This window comes from Solanum dulcamara, chromosome 3, assembly GCF_947179165.1.
Source record: "Solanum dulcamara chromosome 3, daSolDulc1.2, whole genome shotgun sequence".
Lineage (NCBI taxonomy): Eukaryota > Viridiplantae > Streptophyta > Magnoliopsida > Solanales > Solanaceae > Solanum > Solanum dulcamara.
In genome coordinates this window covers 982,361-1,001,484 of record NC_077239.1, presented here as the reverse complement: position 1 = coordinate 1,001,484, position 19,124 = coordinate 982,361, and the positions used below count along the sequence as shown (strand labels likewise).

General features: G+C 35.7%; 2 protein-coding genes across 2 annotated transcripts; one reads left to right on the top strand and one right to left on the bottom strand.

Annotated features, from left to right (window-relative positions):
- The first annotated feature begins 338 nt into the window (after positions 1-338).
- LOC129882064 (uncharacterized) lies at positions 339-7,830 on the top strand. Its single transcript, XM_055956199.1, has 12 exons — positions 339-556; positions 643-770; positions 939-1,001; positions 1,855-1,976; positions 2,195-2,310; positions 2,399-3,206; positions 3,636-4,367; positions 4,522-4,743; positions 4,873-4,968; positions 5,066-5,260; positions 5,482-5,595; positions 7,237-7,830. Exons 1-12 carry the CDS (start codon positions 462-464, stop codon positions 7,495-7,497), a joined length of 2,952 nt encoding a protein of 983 aa, XP_055812174.1. The 5' UTR covers positions 339-461; the 3' UTR covers positions 7,498-7,830.
- A 267-nt stretch (positions 7,831-8,097) lies between these two features.
- On the bottom strand, positions 8,098-17,725 carry LOC129882063 (aspartic proteinase 36-like). Its single transcript, XM_055956197.1, has 10 exons — positions 17,146-17,725; positions 16,138-16,267; positions 15,777-16,027; positions 14,776-15,003; positions 13,900-14,062; positions 13,014-13,087; positions 12,797-12,893; positions 12,470-12,533; positions 8,985-9,056; positions 8,098-8,836 (listed from the first exon to the last, which is right to left on the bottom strand). Exons 1-10 carry the CDS (start codon positions 17,394-17,396, stop codon positions 8,664-8,666), a joined length of 1,503 nt encoding a protein of 500 aa, XP_055812172.1. The 5' UTR covers positions 17,397-17,725; the 3' UTR covers positions 8,098-8,663.
- Between the last annotated feature and the right edge of the window lie 1,399 nt (positions 17,726-19,124).

Here is a 19,124-nt window from a genome sequence, read left to right as displayed (position 1 = left end):
AAATATTTCTTATTTTATTTTAATTATTTTCTATCATTGTTCATTTTAAATAATTTAAGAATATTTTTAATTCTTTTTCCTACTAAAAATATATGTCTCAAATTACTTATCTATTTACTAAATTAAGATTAAATTAATGTATCAAATCTTGTATAAAGTGTAATACTTGTATCAGTTCTATATAAAGTGAAATATCTTATATAAAATGTAAAATAGGTATTTATACACAAATAGTCAAGTGTGTGTTCATATATAAAGTAAAAATTGCATGACGTAAATATTTTTAAACATAGATATAAAATGTAATTTATCGTAAATATAATATTTATGTGATTACTGAAGGCCGGCTGTAGTTAAACCCATTGTGAACTCTTCATTCCGCCCCCCAAAAAGAGCTGGGAACAATACATCTACTACTGCAAAAAATCCTCTCTCAGATCTAAATTTAATCGCCATTAGCTATGGCGATTAGAGCTTTTCTTCTCTGTATCATCTTGTTTTCTTCATCTTATACGTCCTTCGCTCTCTATGAAGATCAAGTCGGACTCATGGACTGGTAATTTTTTTTGCAATTTCTATCATTATACTTAGTAAAAGATGTTTAATTATATGTTTAGATAAGTATTTGAGTGATTTGTGTAGGCATCAACAGTATATTGGAAAAGTGAAGAAGGCAGTGTTTCAAACACAGAAGGCTGGAAGGAAGCGTGTTGTGGTATCTACTGAAGAGAATGCAATCGCAGCTCTCGATCTTCGTCACGGAGAGATTTGTGAGTTATTATGGGATTGTGTTTGTTGAAATTAAGTGATTTTATTATGTAACATTATCCGATGCGAATTTGTTGAATTGAATGTGTTACTGATTTTGTTCAGTCGCGTTGTTTATCCGATGTGAATTTGTTGCTGATTTTGTTCAATCACGTTTTTTTATTTTGCAGTTTGGAGGCAGATTTTGGGAGTCAATGATGTTATTGATGAAATTGATATCGCCCTGGGAAAATGTACTACTTTTTTTTTGTTTCTCTTACTACTAGTTTTAGATATTGGAAAATTTAATTTTGAGTGAAAAGATTTACTGTTTTGCTATGTTTGTTTCATGCTACTTGGATTACTTACTAAGACTAGGTTGCTAGTATCTTTTTGTTTGGTATAAAGTTTGGCTGCCTGCTCAAGTGTGTGCTATAGACACAATTACGAAGAGTTACAAATATATGCTCCTTTTATATGGTAATCTAAGTGGTTTTATTTAGGACTATATAAAAAGTAAACTACTTGAGATAGTTGAATATGATGCCTCTGATCATTAACGAGGGACCATGTCAAAGACCTTTTATGTGGATAAGTTAGAAGGACAATTAAGGTCTGTAATCTTTCACGTTACTTGGATTCTCTATATCTGTTATTAGACATAAGTAAGTAGCATTAATCTGTTAGCGTCCTTGCTGCGAAGAAAGAAAGACATCTATATCCTTACTGCTGACTATTCTCTTTAATTAGAGAACTCACAAGAATAGTTTTCTGTTCAAAGTTTAAGAATCACAGGCTTGACATCATGGACTCTCGGACAAAGAATGAAATAATTGCCCCTTTTTTTCATCAGTAGTTTAGTTTTACTGTTTCTTTTGATGGGACAACTCAAGTTAAATCTGTTCATGTATCCTAAAACTTTAATTCAGTCGATTCTAATAAGAAATTTCCCGCTTGATGCACCTTAGTCTTTGGAGGAAAGGGTGTGCAACCTAATTTTTTTGGTGGAGCAAATATTCACATTATCGCTATGCGTTGTAATATCATAATATTATTTGGTACAGGAATTGAATGCTTATAGCTACTGGACTTTTTATTTCTTTTCAGACGTTGTCACCCTATCATCGGGAGGAAGTGTCTTAAGAGCTTGGAACCTTCCTGATGGACAGATGGTGTGGGAGTCATTCCTTCTTGGATCAAAGCCCTCAAGATCATTGTTGTTGACTCCAGTAAGTGCAAAGAATTCTGATTTACTATTTATCCCTATTACAAATATTTGTGAAATGTGTATGACACCAAAAACCTACCCTTTGCATGTTTCACCTTAGAGATGATTTTAAGCTTAGTAATTTCTGAACATACTTGAAGAAAATGTCGTTTTTCATGTCGACGAAGAGGCTGAGAAATCAGTGAGATCGATATACAAATTTCTTATTTTCTCTTTCAGACAAATTTCGGAGCTGCCAAGGACAATGTTATTCTGGCTTATGGCAATGGTTGCCTGCATGCTGTTTCAAGCATTGACGGTGACATCCTCTGGAAGAAGGAGTTAGCACAGAACGGGTTAGGGAACCTTATAAAACTAATTTAATGTTCTTTTGACCTGTATTTATGAAAAGGTCCATCTAATCTGTAGTTTCTTTAAGTGCAGCATTGACATTCAACATTTGGTTCATCCTGAGGAAAGCGACACGATATACGCTTTAGGAATTGGTGATATATCCCAGTTTGAAGCATATGTAATCAATGTTAGAAATGGTGAAGTGGCGAAGCACAGTAGCAAGGGGTTTCCTGGTGGATTTTCTGGTGATTTGTCATTACCTACAAGTGACAGAGCAGTCGTGCTTGATTCATCTGGGTCAATTTTAGTCTCTATAAGCTTTGCTGGTGGAGAAATTAAATTTCAAGAGGTCCAGATTTCTGATCTTCTTCAGGGTTACTCAGGAGCCGCAATATTATTACCTTCCAAACTTGCAGGAATGGTTGCCGTAAAAACCGACAGATCTTTGTTGTTTGTTAAAGTGAAAGATGAAGGCGCACTAGAGGTAGTTGACACAGTTCCTGATGTTGAAACTGTAAGTGATTCCTTGTCTTTTGCTGAAGGCCAAACTGCTTTTGGTCTGATTCAGCAAGATGGCAGTAAAATTCAACTTACTGTAAAGTCTAGTAATGATTGGAAGAGCCATTTTCTCAAGGAAAGTATTGAATTCGACCAACAAAGGGGACTTGTGCACAAGGTCTTCATCAACAACTATGTCCGAACAGACCGAACTTATGGATTTAGGGCATTGATTGTCATGGAAGACCATTCACTATTGTTGTTACAACAAGGTGCTGTTGTCTGGAATAGAGAAGATGCACTTGCTTCTATTATAGATGTAACAACCTCAGAATTGCCCGTACAGAAGGATGGTGTCTCTGTTGCAAAAGTGGAGCACAACCTCTTTGAGTGGCTTAAGGTATGAAGCATGTGAAAAGTGTTTAGATTTGGTATATCACAAAAGAATCATAATTTGCCCAAACTTATAATCTACCTTGTAATTTTTGCAGATCTCTTTATTACTATTCTAAGAAAAAAAACATATAATTAGTTTTTGTTTTATTTACTTATCTTTTCTGCTTTTCTTATGGGCCTCATGTGAAACTCTGTTATGTGGCAATTCACGAAAGTTTATGTACTCAGTTGTCTGTATACTTGAGGTTATAATATCTGGTATAAGGATTTTAGTGTATCATCCTTGGTTGCATACAGTAGGCATAGCCGGGTAGTAAACATAAACAGTGAAGTGCAAACTTGTGTTGTTCGATTTGATGATTACTTTGGTATTGTTATCTTTCTATTTTGTTTAGTATCTGATTCGTTTCACTCTGTATTATTTTGTTGGAAGGGACATTTGCTGAAACTAAAAGCGACTTTAATGCTTGCAACTCCTGATGATGTAGCAGCAGTTCAGAGAATAAGGTTACAAAGTGCTGAGAAAAGTAAGATGACCCGAGACCACAATGGATTTAGGAAGCTGCTCATTGTCCTTACACGAGCAGGGAAACTTTTTGCACTTCACACTGGAGATGGTCGAATTGTTTGGTCTCGACTACTGAATGCTTTCCATACATCAGGAACTTGCGAAAGTCCAAGGGGGATTAAGTTACATCAGTGGCAGGTGCCCCATCATCATGCATTAGATGAGAACCCATCAGTCCTTGTAGTTGGTACATGTGGACATAATTCAGATGCATCTGGTATTCTCTCCTTTGTTGATGCATACAAAGGAGAGGAGCTAAATTACTTAGCACCTGTTCATTCCATTACACAAGTTATTCCTCTGCCATTTACTGATTCAACTGAGCAGCGTCTGCATCTAATAATAGATGCTGAGGGGTATGGCCACCTGTACCCTAGAACTCTTGAGGCAGTTGACATTTTTCAAAAGGAGTTGGGAAACATATATTGGTATTCAGTTGAGATAAACAATAATCTCTTAAAGGGGCATGTGGTGAAGAAAAATTGCAAAGAGGAGATAGGTGATGGCTACTGTTTTGAATCCAGTGACCTTTGGTCTGTTATATTCCCCTCAGATTCAGAAAAGATCATGGCATCTTCAACCAGAAAATTAAGTGAGGTAATGTTTTGCTTCTTTCTTTAAAAGATCATAGCAACTTAAGAAAAAAAAAATTAAGTGAGGTGTCTTGGTTAAAGTTACCGCAGATTGTGCTGCTGAACCTTCAGATTTGTAGTTTTATATTCTTCTTTTCCCTGCATCTCGTTCTTTTCAGGTTGTTCATACGCAAGCTAAAGTTAACGCTGACCAGGAAGTATTGTACAAATATATATCTAAGAATTTGTTGTTTTTGGCTACTGTTACTCCTAAAGCAATGGGTGACATTGGATCAGTGACCCCTGAAGATTCCTGGCTTTTTGTTTATCTTGTTGACACAATAACTGGCCGAGTGCTACTCCGTATGTCTCATCATGGCTGTCAGGGACCTGTACATGCAGTAAGTTTTCCTTGGCTCAACCCTGTAATACTAAAATAATTTTTGCTTGTGAAGATAGTAGCTTTCTATCTTGATGTTCTTTTCTACTAATAAGTTACCAAGTATCGTGACACGCCTCTCTGTGTGAAGGTATTTAGTGAAAATTGGGTTGTCTATCACTACTTCAACCTGCGTGCACACAGATATGAGATGTCTGTTGTTGAGATCTACGATCAGTCTCGCGCGGTACATTTTGCCACCAATTTTAATCTTTCTGTTTGTTCTCTGTAGCACTTACTTTTTCTTTTTGTAACCCTTGTTTACCATACTTAAATATTTGTAGGACAACAAAGATGTCCTGAAGCTTGTTCTTGGAAAGCATAATCTTAGTGCGCCTGTCTCTTCCTACTCGCGTCCTGAAATCATGACCAAGTCTCAATCTTACTTTTTCACACACAGTGTGAAATCAGTAGCAGTTACCTCAACAGCTAAAGGCATTACTTCCAAACAGCTGCTTATTGGCACAATTGGTGATCAGGTCAGATTTGCCAATCACTTGTCCAAACACTTTTAGCTTTACTTTCATGTTGTTTTCTCTTGGTTAATTGGGGTTGTCATTTGTTATTTGGCGTGTATCTCTTTTGTGGTAGGAGTCCCATTGTAAGAAATATACATTCTTTATTTTTGTTCAAGGATGACAGTGGCATTCCTTCCTTGTTATCTTAGACATTCCATACTCCATATGTTGGTATAATGCAGGTTTTGGCACTTGACAAGCGTTTTCTTGATCCTCGCCGAACACCTAACCCTACTCAAGCTGAAAAGGAGGAAGGGATTATACCTCTTACTGATACATTGCCAATCATGCCACAGGTGAGAGCTTCCTTTTTAAGCTTGCTGCAAAGGAAAAACACATTAGATTTTCTTGATCAATGAAATAGTCCTTTACACTGAGGATGAGTTTTAATAGATGGAACGGCAGTCACAAATTATTTCCATTATGTGCATTTATATGCATCCAAACCCCACGTTGTGGGATTACACTGGGTTGTTATTGCATTTATATGCATAGAGTAGTATAGCTACTTGATTGAAATGATAAATTCAGTGAATCTGTATTTCTAAATCTATGTACCCCTTTGTTTGATTGGAGTAAAAACAGGAGGGGCTGGAGGAGGGGGAAAAGTGGTAGGTGTGGGTCATTTCAGTTATTGGTAAGGAAGTAAAATGGTTGAGTATTCTTTCATGTCAGATTTTTCAATAACTGGATGGGAAGGGAGTATATTATATTTGCTTCAATAGTTCAATTCCAACTTTAACAAAATACTGCAAATAAAATCATCAATAATTCACCAAAGGGAAGTAATTCATTTCCTTTCTCCTCCCATTAGAAATCAAAGATTAAGCGATTATTTTTCGCTTTGGCTTATTAATAATGTTCACTGTGTTATCCAACCATGTTTGATAAAAGCTAGAGATCAAACTGATGCTAACCATCACGTGGCAGTTCTAGTCAGAAATGTAGATTTCTGTAACTAAGTTTATGAGCATCTTTTCTTTATAGAGCCTTTTGGCTAGAATCTCATAACGGGGCCAGTCAAGAGGCCTTAGTGATCATAATAATCCTAGTTAGTGGTGTTTCTTGAAAAAGAGCATTTTTGCATCATAAACTAGAACATATGAGCTAAGTTTTAAGCATTTGACACAATCTACTTCTAGACAAGGAGTACGTGTAGGAATCTAGTCCGAGTTGGTTTCTCTATTAAGACAAATGATCATATCATTTGGAGGAGTCTGGTATCTTTTTCTCTCTAGATCATGAGACTTGCTTGGTCTTGGTGAAGCTCTCACTCCTGTTTTAAATTTTGAGACTTTGGTACACTTTTACACCTTTAATGGCTTTTTTGGGGGGCTAGGATAGGATTGAAGGTAGATTGAGTCACATGTTTACCATTGGCACATAGTAGATCTTATATGCTGATATATGAAAGGTCTTTGATCAAACAGAGATTTGTATCCTCGTGTCTTTTTTATTTGTGTAGCTCTCATTACCATTTAAAATTTATATCGGGTCACATACTCACATGTATACGAGTTGAAACTAGTAAAACTAAGTTTCGATGGGAGATCTTATATGCTAATATAAGGTTCTTTGATCAAACAGCGGCTCATTTACATGTGTTTCTTCAGAACTTATGCTGTTCTCATTTCTCTAATTTATTTCATGGTAATGTTATTATACATGCATCTTACAATTTTTTAGATAGGAATAAGAACTTCAAAAACATTGATGTTGGCAAAGAAATGAGAAAATGCATCTCTCTCTTGTATCATATGTTGGTCTGGAAAACTGATTTGTCCTTCGAGATATTTGAATTGCATGCTTACAGAATTCAGAACGGCTAACTTTTAAGAACAGAAGGAGTGTCATAAATCGTCATTCGAGTCTTGGATTCCATATGCTTAACTATTAACACTTGGTTCTTCATATTGATTTGATGGTTGCTCTGGCAGGCTTACGTTACACATGCCCTTAAAGTGGAAGGCCTTAGAAGCATAATAACTATTCCTGCAAAGCTAGAGTCAACAACCCTCGTCTTTGCTCACGGAGTTGATCTCTTTTTCACTCGGCTTGCTCCTTCAAAGACATACGACTCTCTCACCGATGATTTCAATTATGCTTTGCTTCTCCTCACCATAGTTGCCCTAGTTCTATCGATTTTCGTAACGTGGATTTGGTCTGAGAGGAAAGATTTACAGGAGAAGTGGAGGTGAGCCTTTCAACCAACGAAGTGGAGGCGAGTCCAAGGCCATTACACTTCCTTCAATCGTTGTATTGTTTTAGTACTCAACCATTTTTGTTGGCACGTTAACTTAAATCTTCTTAGCTTAGTAAGTTAGGTTAAGCTGTATCTTTAGTAATTTTGTAAAATTGGCCCTTGTTTAGTTTTTTCTACAGGGAAGAAAATTTGTGAATTGATATTTCATTTTGATGGCAAGAGATACAAAAAATTCACACATAAGTAGCTTGTCAACAGTACCATTTTTGGGCTTTCCATTATGCTATATTATGTATTGCTCATTAAATTGTGTTTTTCTTCTCATTAGTGCTCTGGTTATATTAACATTTTACCACTAAGCACGAAGTTTAAGTAAACAAATGGAACTTTTGCAACTTGCGATATTAAGCATGTCACTACATTTGTGTGATTATAAGTAAGGCGAAAAGTTGGTGATCTCATAGTTTCTAAAGGGTGGAAATGATGGAGTGGAATTGTCATACGAACATGAACCAGAACTTAGTTAAAATAGCTCATAAAAAAGCATCTATTCATGTATATGTTTGTGTTGGGGGGTGGGGGAAGCAGATTAGTATAGTACTTCACACTTCCCATTATACTGAAACATTCTAAAATGTATTACACTGCCAATATGACAAATAAGAACTGAAAAATTTAACAAGCAGCAATGCTTACAACTGCAAATTGCTTTTACAATGATGCAATGTGCATACAGAGAAAACCAGTGTTTTACAAGAAATCCAGGCTTTCAAAAAAATTTATCTATTTTACCTTCTACAACAGCTTGACCAATATGAAGCAAAAAGCACAAATTGCTCTCGTCTCGCCTCTAGTCATGCGTCTTCACTTTACCATTCTTAACTAAGAGGTTATTTACATGGCGAGTCACGATAGAGACGTCCAAAGGACAAATCTTTTCAACGTCAGAACGAACATAGAGACCCCTTCTCCTATACATGTGCAAAGTCATGACGGAGATGACATCTAAAGGACGAAACTTGTGAGGTCAGAATGAAGGTAGAGGCCTCAATGAGGAAGGAGTAAGCTCAATGGAAAACTTAGTGATGACACAATTGCTAGCCAACTACAGCAATATTAGTCGGCGAAGCTTATAAATTACCAAAGGAAGTCAAAACTCAATTAAGTTAAAAATGGGGAACTAATCATAAGCATCAATAATAGCAGAAGAGAACTAGTTCTTGTGTGCTGCATATTGAACATCGCACAGCCTGATGCACCATTCACGCTGAACTGTCCAGCATTGATAAATTCACCCTTGCCAGAGGTTATGGACACATTCACAGATGAGGAACCTATGACAAAGACATCAGTCATGAGGAACATGTTACATAGAGAACAAATTCAAAGGGAAGAGCCGAGGAAGCAAGCCATGAAAAACCCCCACAAAAAAAAGTGAAGTGGAAAAATGCTAAACATCAGATATGAGAAGAGGGTACTTACAATCATAATCTGTCCATCCAATTCTTTGCCGAGCCAAGTCATACACAATGATCTTGTCTTTCAGAACAAGATCTGAAAAAACAAGAAAATACAGTAAGCTCAACCTAGATTCTTGTTTATCTATGGATCCGGAATACTTAAGACAAATGAAGATGCAGGGCAATGCAATAAGTTAACTCACAAGGAATAAATGGTTCAAATGCCAAAGCATAGATAGACAATTTTAGAGCATTTATACTTTTATATCATTCAGAAAAGTTGATTCGTGGAAACGGTTTGCCTTGGGCTAATGGTGTTAAAAAGTTAAATCTCTTAACTTTAGCTGACACGGGATTTTATACCGATAAACCAGAAGAAGAATTGAATAGCCAAATTTAGTAGAATGCTTCGGAGGGATAAGGAAGAAAGCTCAAGGGCATTTGCATGACAAACAAAATTTGCACTGGGGACACATATACTAGATCAATTACACTATGTTCCAAACTAGTTAATCAATTACGCCTTTATTCCAAACTAATTAAGGTCTAATATTTAGATCATCTGTGACCATTCCACTCTATTTGACCTATTTCATTCCGATAGTAGATACTCGCTCTATTTCAACTTATGTATCTTAAGTTTCTTTTAGTCTGTTTCAAAAAGAATGTCAATTTTACATTTCGGAACTCCTTAATTCCAACATCCTACCTGGCAGGTTTAAGACCACCGGATTCAGACGACATTTTGGTACATTAAACACATTTTAAGTTTAAGACTAGAAGATTCAACGGTCTTGCTTACTTTCTTAAACTATGTGCTAGTCAAATTAGGACACATGAAATGAAGCGAAGGTAATTATCTTTTAAGACAAATTAGGAGTTCTCTACATCAAACTTATAACAACACTAATAAAAGTATATCTAAACAAACTATAAAGACTCCTGAAAAACACTGGACTCAGTAGTGCAAAATCGAGCCTTTTCTCAACTAATCATGTATGATTGCAGACCATCTACTATCCACCTTTTTTATCACTGGAAGAGCCAGGATTTTGAATAAGAGTGTTCAAAATCTAAATAAGTAGACACACGAGCTAGTCGAAGGGTGTTCAACATCTACTTTATATACATAAAAATTATTTTAACCATGTATAAATAGTATAATTTTCTGCCGAAGAACCCCCTCTGCACAAGGTGGCTCCGCCACTGCTTTTTACGATATTCAATTAGTGGACATGTAATGTTCACTCTTATATATTATTATTATAGGTCCCGAAACTGTTATACTTGGTTTCAATTTGCTGGGAATCATTCTATCCTCTAACAATCAAACAACACTCTTTCATCTCAACCAACATATTTTAGTTTTTTGTGTCCTTTACTCATCTACCTCGAAATTTCTCTATTCTCCTGGAAGATTTGAGCTCAGATAACTTAATTTTCTGCATTAAGGCACCATAATCCTATCTACTATTGCTTCACCTTAATACTTTTTAGGCAGGGACGCGGAGTAAAATTGCATTTGCTAGATAGTGTCTTGCTTCTATTTAATTTTAAAACCTCGCTCTCTTAAGAGTATTTCACCATAGGGAATTTTTGATTAATTTGCTAATTAACACATCTAAATTAGCATGCACCATGAAACCTCACCATTTATGCTACTGGTTAACTCATCCATAACAAGTAAAGGTCACACATTCAACACGAATATAATGCACGGACATCCCCCCCCCCCTTCCCAAACAAAAAAAGAAGATTAATACCTTTCACTTAATGTTGGTCATAACTCATAACATTGTGCTTGGTTTAGACTTCGTAACACACAAAAAAGAAAGACAGTGGTTAACATCTTTCACTTAATATTTTATCATAAATTATTTTTATAACTATACATTTCTTGCATATATGTGTGCGTGCGTGTGTGAGCGTGCATGTCCAAATCCTTTCACTTAATGTTGGTCACAACATTGTGCTTGAATTAGACTTTAGACATACATGCGAACTAAGAAATAGACAGTGGTTAATACCTTTCACTTAATATTTTCTCATAAATTATGTTTATAATTGCAGAGGACTTGCATATATGTGTGTGTACGTGAGTGTGCATGTGCAAGTTGGAAACAGAGAGGATTAGGTAACAAACACTTACTAAGAAGTTAGCAGGCATGAATAATAGACCTAAACCTTGAAGCGGTTTGGAACTCAACTCTTAAAGGTGGGTTAGCCAGCAGCAGTGAAAGCGGAAAGAAACAACAAAACACAACTCAAAACGCATAGTTAACTTAATCCCTAGAGTCTAAGGCACCCATTTCAAACCAATTACAAGTTGAAATGGACCAGGAACTATAGATCATACCGTGGGTACTAGTTTGGATGTCTAAGAAGGATGCCTTTCTGCCGATTAAAAAAAAAACAAGAAGTATGTCTTATCTAAATTGTTTATAATTCAGATTGAAAACTATGTAATGGACTCCAACTTCACATCTACTTTCACAAGTGCTCCAAGCCTAAGATCGTCAAAACTCTCGCCTACGCCTTAATTTATTTTCAACCAGAAGCCTCTCATGCCCAACAAACGCATCTACCCCTTTACCTATTTTGCAACCGGCATGATCACTATACCTATTTTGCAACCAGCAAGATCACTAAAGAGGAATGAGAATAGTGCACCCTGTCTAGTAAACATGTTCTAAACATACAATTTGAGGCCATGAATGAGACTGTCCTTTAAATGCAACTCCAACCTTAGTTTAGGATTGCACTCGCGTATCCAGTCTAACACCCTTTTCCATGTATTAGACTTCCTATGAATTCCCCCTGTTGTCTTCAACGTCAAAGTAGAAATCACTGCCTCTGGGTCAACAAAACACTCTGTAGCATTCTTAAAGGAGGAGATAGAGTCGAAAGTACGGGTTCAGAAGAACCTAGTAGCTTTGGTCAACTCATATATTTTTCTTTAAAAATTCATTTGATATGTACAAATTATTAATTTAGAACTCAGTGACTCAAAAGGGATAGAATCCAGAGCCCTTAAAACTTTGAATCCTGGATCTACCTCTGAGCATTCTACCCAATCGCAAATGAAAACTGAACCCAAAGCAAGTAAATTTGACATAAAAATCGGAAGACTAGGCAAAACTGGAAGTACAAATTTCGCAGCATACTTTGGAACATATCTAACCCAATCGTTGGGTACTACAAGTATACCTATAATCTGGTCAACCATAAACTGAGATTAGACAAAGGGACTGAAATTTTCTAGCTGCAAATTAATATCCTAATATTCCAATAGAAGTTATATTTTAAAAAATTAAGAAAGATAGGTATAGTTAGGTCCTTTTTAGTTGGTTGAGTGATGGAATGCTTAAGCACCCACAAAGACACTAACACACGGAATGATGCAGCAGATATGAGAAGTAATCATAATCCTAGCAGATATGTTGATAAATTAATCATGGAACTAGCTCGGGGTTTATGCATAGATGTTATAGTAAACAAGGAACCAACCTCCTAAAATTGTGACACCTTGATCTTGTTTTTCAAAGCCAATGCACCACATAGCAGCACCTTCCTGTTAGAAACATTCAATTGAGTCACTTCGATTTGTAGGTCATCAAAAGCTATGTTGCTCGGACTCTTCAAAAATGTCGACGAGTGCATATTGGGTTCTCCAAAAGTGGTGCATTTTTGGAGAATCCGATATGGATGCGGCAACATTTTTGGAGTGTCCGAGCAACATAGGCAAAAAGATCAAGGTGACTCGATTGAATGACGTGAGTCTCAGATGAGACTTCAAGAAGACATTCAAACACAAATACAGATTCCAGTACTCACAACAAAACCCATATGCACAAGGTAGTCTGCTGGTCTTAAAGCCATTGACGCACCACCATCAAAGTTCAAAGAAACTGGGGGAAATATCTCAGCTATGCTGTTTCAGAATGAAAAAGGGTGTCATATTCGAGTCACCAAAGCAGTTGGGTAAAGGTATTTTTGTTGTTAAGAGCTCAAGGCTCAAAGTAAATATCTATTCAACTATAGAAGGATGAACCTTGAAGACACTAGAAAGCACGGTCTTGTTCGTGAGACAATTGGCCTAGCTGATTGTGAAACAGCAGCAGCTATCTGCAGATAAATCATAAAACAATCTTCAGGATAAATGCTAAATCAGCTAATCAACTTTCCTAGCAAAGACACATTCCCCGGATTTAGACTTAAGTAGGGTTTTGAACTATTTTGATCGGGATAAATGAAAAACAAGTTTAATCTATTCTTCCATTAGTCCGGGAAAAGAAAACATTAGATTATTATGTGGATACTTGAGCCTAATCCATATCACATTTAACACACGTGGAATTGGAGTAGACTCATACAGAGTAAGGCTGCGTACATTAGACCCTTGTAATCCGTCCCTTAGTCTGACTTCGCACATAGCGGGAGCTTAGTGCACTGGACTGCCTTTTTGGAGTTGGAATGGACATGAATTGAAGGTCATCTTGTCAAAATGTTTTTTAATAACCCTAGAAATAAAAGGTAAAAAACACTGTGTGGTTGCAGTTTTTCCTTTCATATGGCATAATATACACAAAACTTATAAATTATATACACAATCCACAATAAAACGGACAACACAGTTTATTGTCCTTTTGAGACTTGGAACAAGAGCTAATATTAGAGTTCAGGATATGAACTGTGTAATAACAATGGTGTGAATATTGGTTTTATGATTGTTCTCTAGTGGAAGAGACTAAAAGTGAAAACATTATAATGTACACTATGGACCTTCACAACTTTGTTCTCTAAAACATATGCAAACAGATTTTTGTTGACATGTGGTCAGATTTTCCTAATTAAGAGACGTGGATATAATTTTGGTCTACATAAAAAGAGCAGTTGGACATTCAAGTTGAGACGGAGGGAGTAATTGTGGAACTTACAGCACTAATAAAGGGATCATAAGCTTCTGTGGCAATATAAGCCAAAGTTGTACCAGAATCCACAATAGTTCCTCGATTGCCGGATGTCGCAAACACTGATGGATCAACAGGCACCAACTGTCCATTAACAGCAATGCTTTGCAGATATACATTGTAATGAGCCCTGCAAGAAGGGAGAGCGGATAAATCAAGCTTGCTAAAGACCATTTTCTTTCCTGGTGTCCATCCCATCGCCGTGCTTATAGTTAAAAGGCGAAAAATTTAGAGAAACATCAAAATAAACACAACCAGGATATGTTTTCAGTACATCTTATTTTAAGTACAACAACATACCAAGTGAAATCCCACAAGTGGGGTCTAGGGAGGGTAGAGTGTACGCAAACCTTACCCCTACCTCGTGGAGGTACGTAGAGGTTGTTCCCAAAGGACCCTCGGCTCAAGTGCAGGCCATGCCAATTTAAGTGAATGGTAGAAAGTGTGTGCTATTTAATATTAAATAGGGAGCATGTGAGCACATACATCGACTATTCTATTTGTGGAGAACGGAAAGAAAATAACGATGAAAACGGATCTCACATAATTTTTGAGTTATATATGTACATAGTAAAGCTTCATTGATATCATCTTCGCAATATCCCAAGACTATGAATCTATAGATGCAAAACCAATAATATATCGATAAAGTATCATAACACTCGGGATGTAGAAAAAATGAGATGATTTTGGTACATTTCACATGCTCAAGACAAATCATAAACTATCAAGAACGTGACTGCTATATCATGTAGCACAAGGCACCCTAAATATGAAACTATTGTATCTCTATACTCGGTATAAGCAAGAATAGAAACTTCATTGTACTGTAACAATACGTACTGTGACGGAACAAGGGGACTATATACGATTCTCGGATCCAAAATCTCACCAAGGACTAGTATACCTCCACCATTTCCCTCTCCTTTCAAGCAATGTGAAAATACTTTAGGAGTAATCCCACGAGAAGACAGTTGAGATATTACTGAGAGACCCTGTTGACCAAACCCAAAAATCCCATCAATTGCTCTGTCCGTCTTTGTCAAGTCCCCAGACTGAGAAGTGCTGCACCTGTTTTGATTCAGATACAAGTATAAGTTTCGGCTAAAAGGTATATGCATTCAGCTAAAGCCCAACTATAAGAGAAAGATAAAAAGCAAAAGAGTAGAATCTAAGGTCATGAAAGAATAATGATGATCTAAAGGATACACACACGTCAAAAGCATTACTCAAGTGACACAAATGTGAAACACCATAGCACTGGTGAGATGAGAGCTCAATATCCTTAACAGTACCCCAACCATCAAAGAGAATAGATTACTCCTGCACCACTAAATTTTCTGGAACTACATAACCATTATCACCACAAGACCATCACACGTCACCTGAAGTGAACCATGGTGATACCTAATTACCAAACTTGATCAGTTATGAGATTGAGACAATCCTTCATTTGCATCTCAATAATCAAACAAAAATGAGTTCATCAGATAAAGAAAAATAATGAAAAAATTAGAAGAATTATTGAATATGCAAACTCAATTAAGTTATACATGAGAAGTCTGCTGACACTCGATTTTACATGCAATACATGGTACATTCAATCCAAAAGATTTTCTATCACATCTCTAACTTCATTTACTTCTAACTTATCTGTAGCTTAATTGTACTAATTATTCCTATCTAGTACTCCAGGATCTTTTCTTTGTTCAGTAACTATCTTCTCTGTCTAGATACCTTTTAATGGATATTGTTGATTGGTATTCTTAAAAAAAAGAAAGATATTGTGATTTGGTTCACACGAGTAGGTGTGATTAGAGTCTATCTAAGCAATAGCAGCTCACCCAAAAACGATTGGTGCTGAAGAGTTGGCAATCAACGAGGTTCCCAGGACAGTATCGAAATATAATAAATCGGCTACATAATGACCAGTTGTGCCACTCCCATCTCCATACTGAAAGGTGTAACCACACTGATTGGTTTCTGTAGAGCACTCAGCAGAGGCAGTTTGAACTATAGAGGCGCACACTTGGTCCGCACAAGAAATGGGAGAAGCAGTTGATGAGACCGTAGCATCATAGAAGTTGAGCTCGACCTGAGTGCACATAACAGTGTCAGAAGCTTGGAACAGAAAGTAATTCTTTTACCACACTTCTTTACGAGAAAGTAAAGATGCAATAACAAGATGAAAGGAAGATGATTTACCCCAAGTCCACTTGTTCGAGGACAATCGTCACAGGAACTGCAGGTGACCCACAGGATATCACTGCCAGTATCAATCTGCACATTGTATTCTCTAGGTGGAGTTCCCAGTCTCACTTTTGTAAAATAAAGGCTACAAACACAACAAAAGTATAAAACGAGAGAAAGGGAAATGATGGTCAACAAAATGATAGTGTAGAACAACACATACATCTACATATTATAGTAAGCACTCAAAATCAATAACATTGGCCATCATCCTCAAAAAACAGAACGTGAATGCCAAGACCAAAGCGATATAGCTAATGTTCGTATTTTTAGGCTTTTAGCAACACAAAGCATATCAATCTTACTTAAATATCTTAAATCAGAATAAGAAACAATACAATTTAAAGCAAACAGAACTATCACTACGACATCAACATCAACATCTCACTTAAATATCTTACATGAGAATAAGAAACAATACAATTTAAAGCAAACAGAACTATCACTACTACATCAACATCAACATCCAATCGACAATTCACAAGAAAGCACCTAGAAAAGAAAAACAGCATGATAAAATTCCTTGCATTACGGGTATTTCAATACACTGGAAGTCAATATCTTTTCATCCCACAACCATGGTGTTCCGACCAGCTTTTCCGCACCATGGGTTACCTTTTACCAACACCAGCATAGGTAACGAGTAACTGTTGGATAAATAGGAAGAAATCACCTACTAGTATTTTAAATTGAATATCAATATCTCAAAGAGAATCCATACAGATGTAAGTTCAATTCTCAAATCCTTAAATCCTCACTTAAAAAAAAATAAAAAATTCACCTCACACTTCGTGAGACCAAATTCACAAAACAAATAACACAAACACACTATAGGCCATAGCTTCCATACATTTCACAGAAAGGTCAAGTTTAAACTTCATGAAGAATCAAACTTTCCAAATAAAACTTGCAATATGAACCAACCAAAACTCTAAAAATGAAGAAAACTGATGAAATAATTACCCGACAAGATAAGGGTCAGAAGAACCGACAACAGGAAAATCAACAATACCACCACCAAAACTCTGCAACATTCGAGCATGTCTAGCTTTATCCCTAGCTCTAAGTTCCTCCAGCTCCACTTTCCCGTTCACCGGGAAAATCCTCTCCAAACTAAGCACTCCCGCAGGCAATTTCTCAGCTCCGACACCCACCACGGCGGCGGCGGCGGCAACCACCACCAAAACTACAGTCAAGAATTTCATGCCAGCCATCCCATAAACAAAAACAGGTTCTTGAAAAAGCTAAAATAATTATTAAAGTCTACAAATTATATAAAAATGAGTACAACCCACTTCAAGAAACACTAAAACGATTGGATTTTTATGAACAAAATTGTTGAACAAGAACAAAAACAGTAATCTTTATTTGGGATTTGTGCTTCCAAGAGAGAGAAAAGAGGCTGTCTTGTTTTTAATTTTTTTTTTTTTGAAATTTTGTTTATCGGAGTGCTGAAAAAAAAAATACAACTACATGAACAATGAACACTTATATACTGTTATTTAGTGTATAAAGACAGAGTGAGTAATCAAATGGGGGGGCTTGTGTGCATGTTTGATTTGAGAGTTGTTACAAGGGTATATTGGGAATTTTAATTTTACGCAAAATACATTTTGAATCGTTAAACTTGTCAATAAATTTCATTTAGACACTTAAAACTATATCATTGAACATATGATAAAGTACTCATATTAAACAGTTTAGACTCAAGCTCAACTTTTGAAAAAGAACATTCATCTAGTAGATAAATCATTATCAATCGCATGAAATACGCTATAATTTTTAGTTATACACATCAATCTTTAGAATAAGTAGGTTTTATAGCTTGTAGCGGCTAATGTATATAATTAAAAAAAATGATAAACAACCTATTTACGTAATGAATACTTGAGAACACACACATGCATTAACTTTTTCAAAATCTGAAAAAATATCAAATAAAGATATTTTACTATGTGTTCAAGTGCTCAGTTGAAACATATCGTAATTCGAGTGTCAAATTAAAATTTATCGACATATTTAAATATAACTAAAAAAAATGATAAACAGTCTATTACGTAATGAGTACTTGAGAACACACACATGCATAAACTTTTTTCAAAATCTGAATCGAAAGTATCTAATAAATATATTTTATTATGTGTTTAAGTGCTCAGTTGAAACATATCGTAATTTGAGAGTCTAATTAAAATTTATCGATAAATTTAAGAGACTATCATTATATTGCGCCTTTAAGTAATGAAAATTCAGATAATTTAAATGATTACTATTTACTAATAAGAATAAAAAAAAAAGTGGACTTAATAAGTCTCGAAGTGAAGTAGGATGTCAATATAAACAATGATGGAGTCATGATTTTCGTTTAGGAGATTTAAAATATGAATAAAAAGAAATTCAATAATTACTATATATATATATAAAAAAAACACAATTTAATTATATATATAAATAATATAATTTTTTACTAAAAGAGATCGAATAAGCCTCTCGATCTTACTTGATTCCGCTTATGATTATATGGATAGAGGCCATGAGTGGGATCGATGTCAAAAGATGAGTGCGTATTTGTTACGCTTTTTTTGCCGTGTGCTAACCTTATGAGATTACGTAGGAAAAAGTTGAGAAATTATTTTGAGTTTCAATTTTCAAGTAAATTGAAACTCTTTTATGATACATTGATTTGTGGAATACTATTTCATACTTAGCATAAAGTTGATTATGGATAGGGTTAGCAACATAAGTTATGGCTGAGTGAGAACTACTCTATAATCGTTAATCAGAGATTTTGAATTTGAATCTTTCTAAATACGAAAATTGAAGTTGTCATATCGAATAGAAAATCAAAAAATAAATATAAGGTTTAGTATGAACTGTGCGGTGAGATGAATATAATGAATTAATTAACTAGTCTGGTATTTGTGTTTTGCAAATGAAAAACTTTT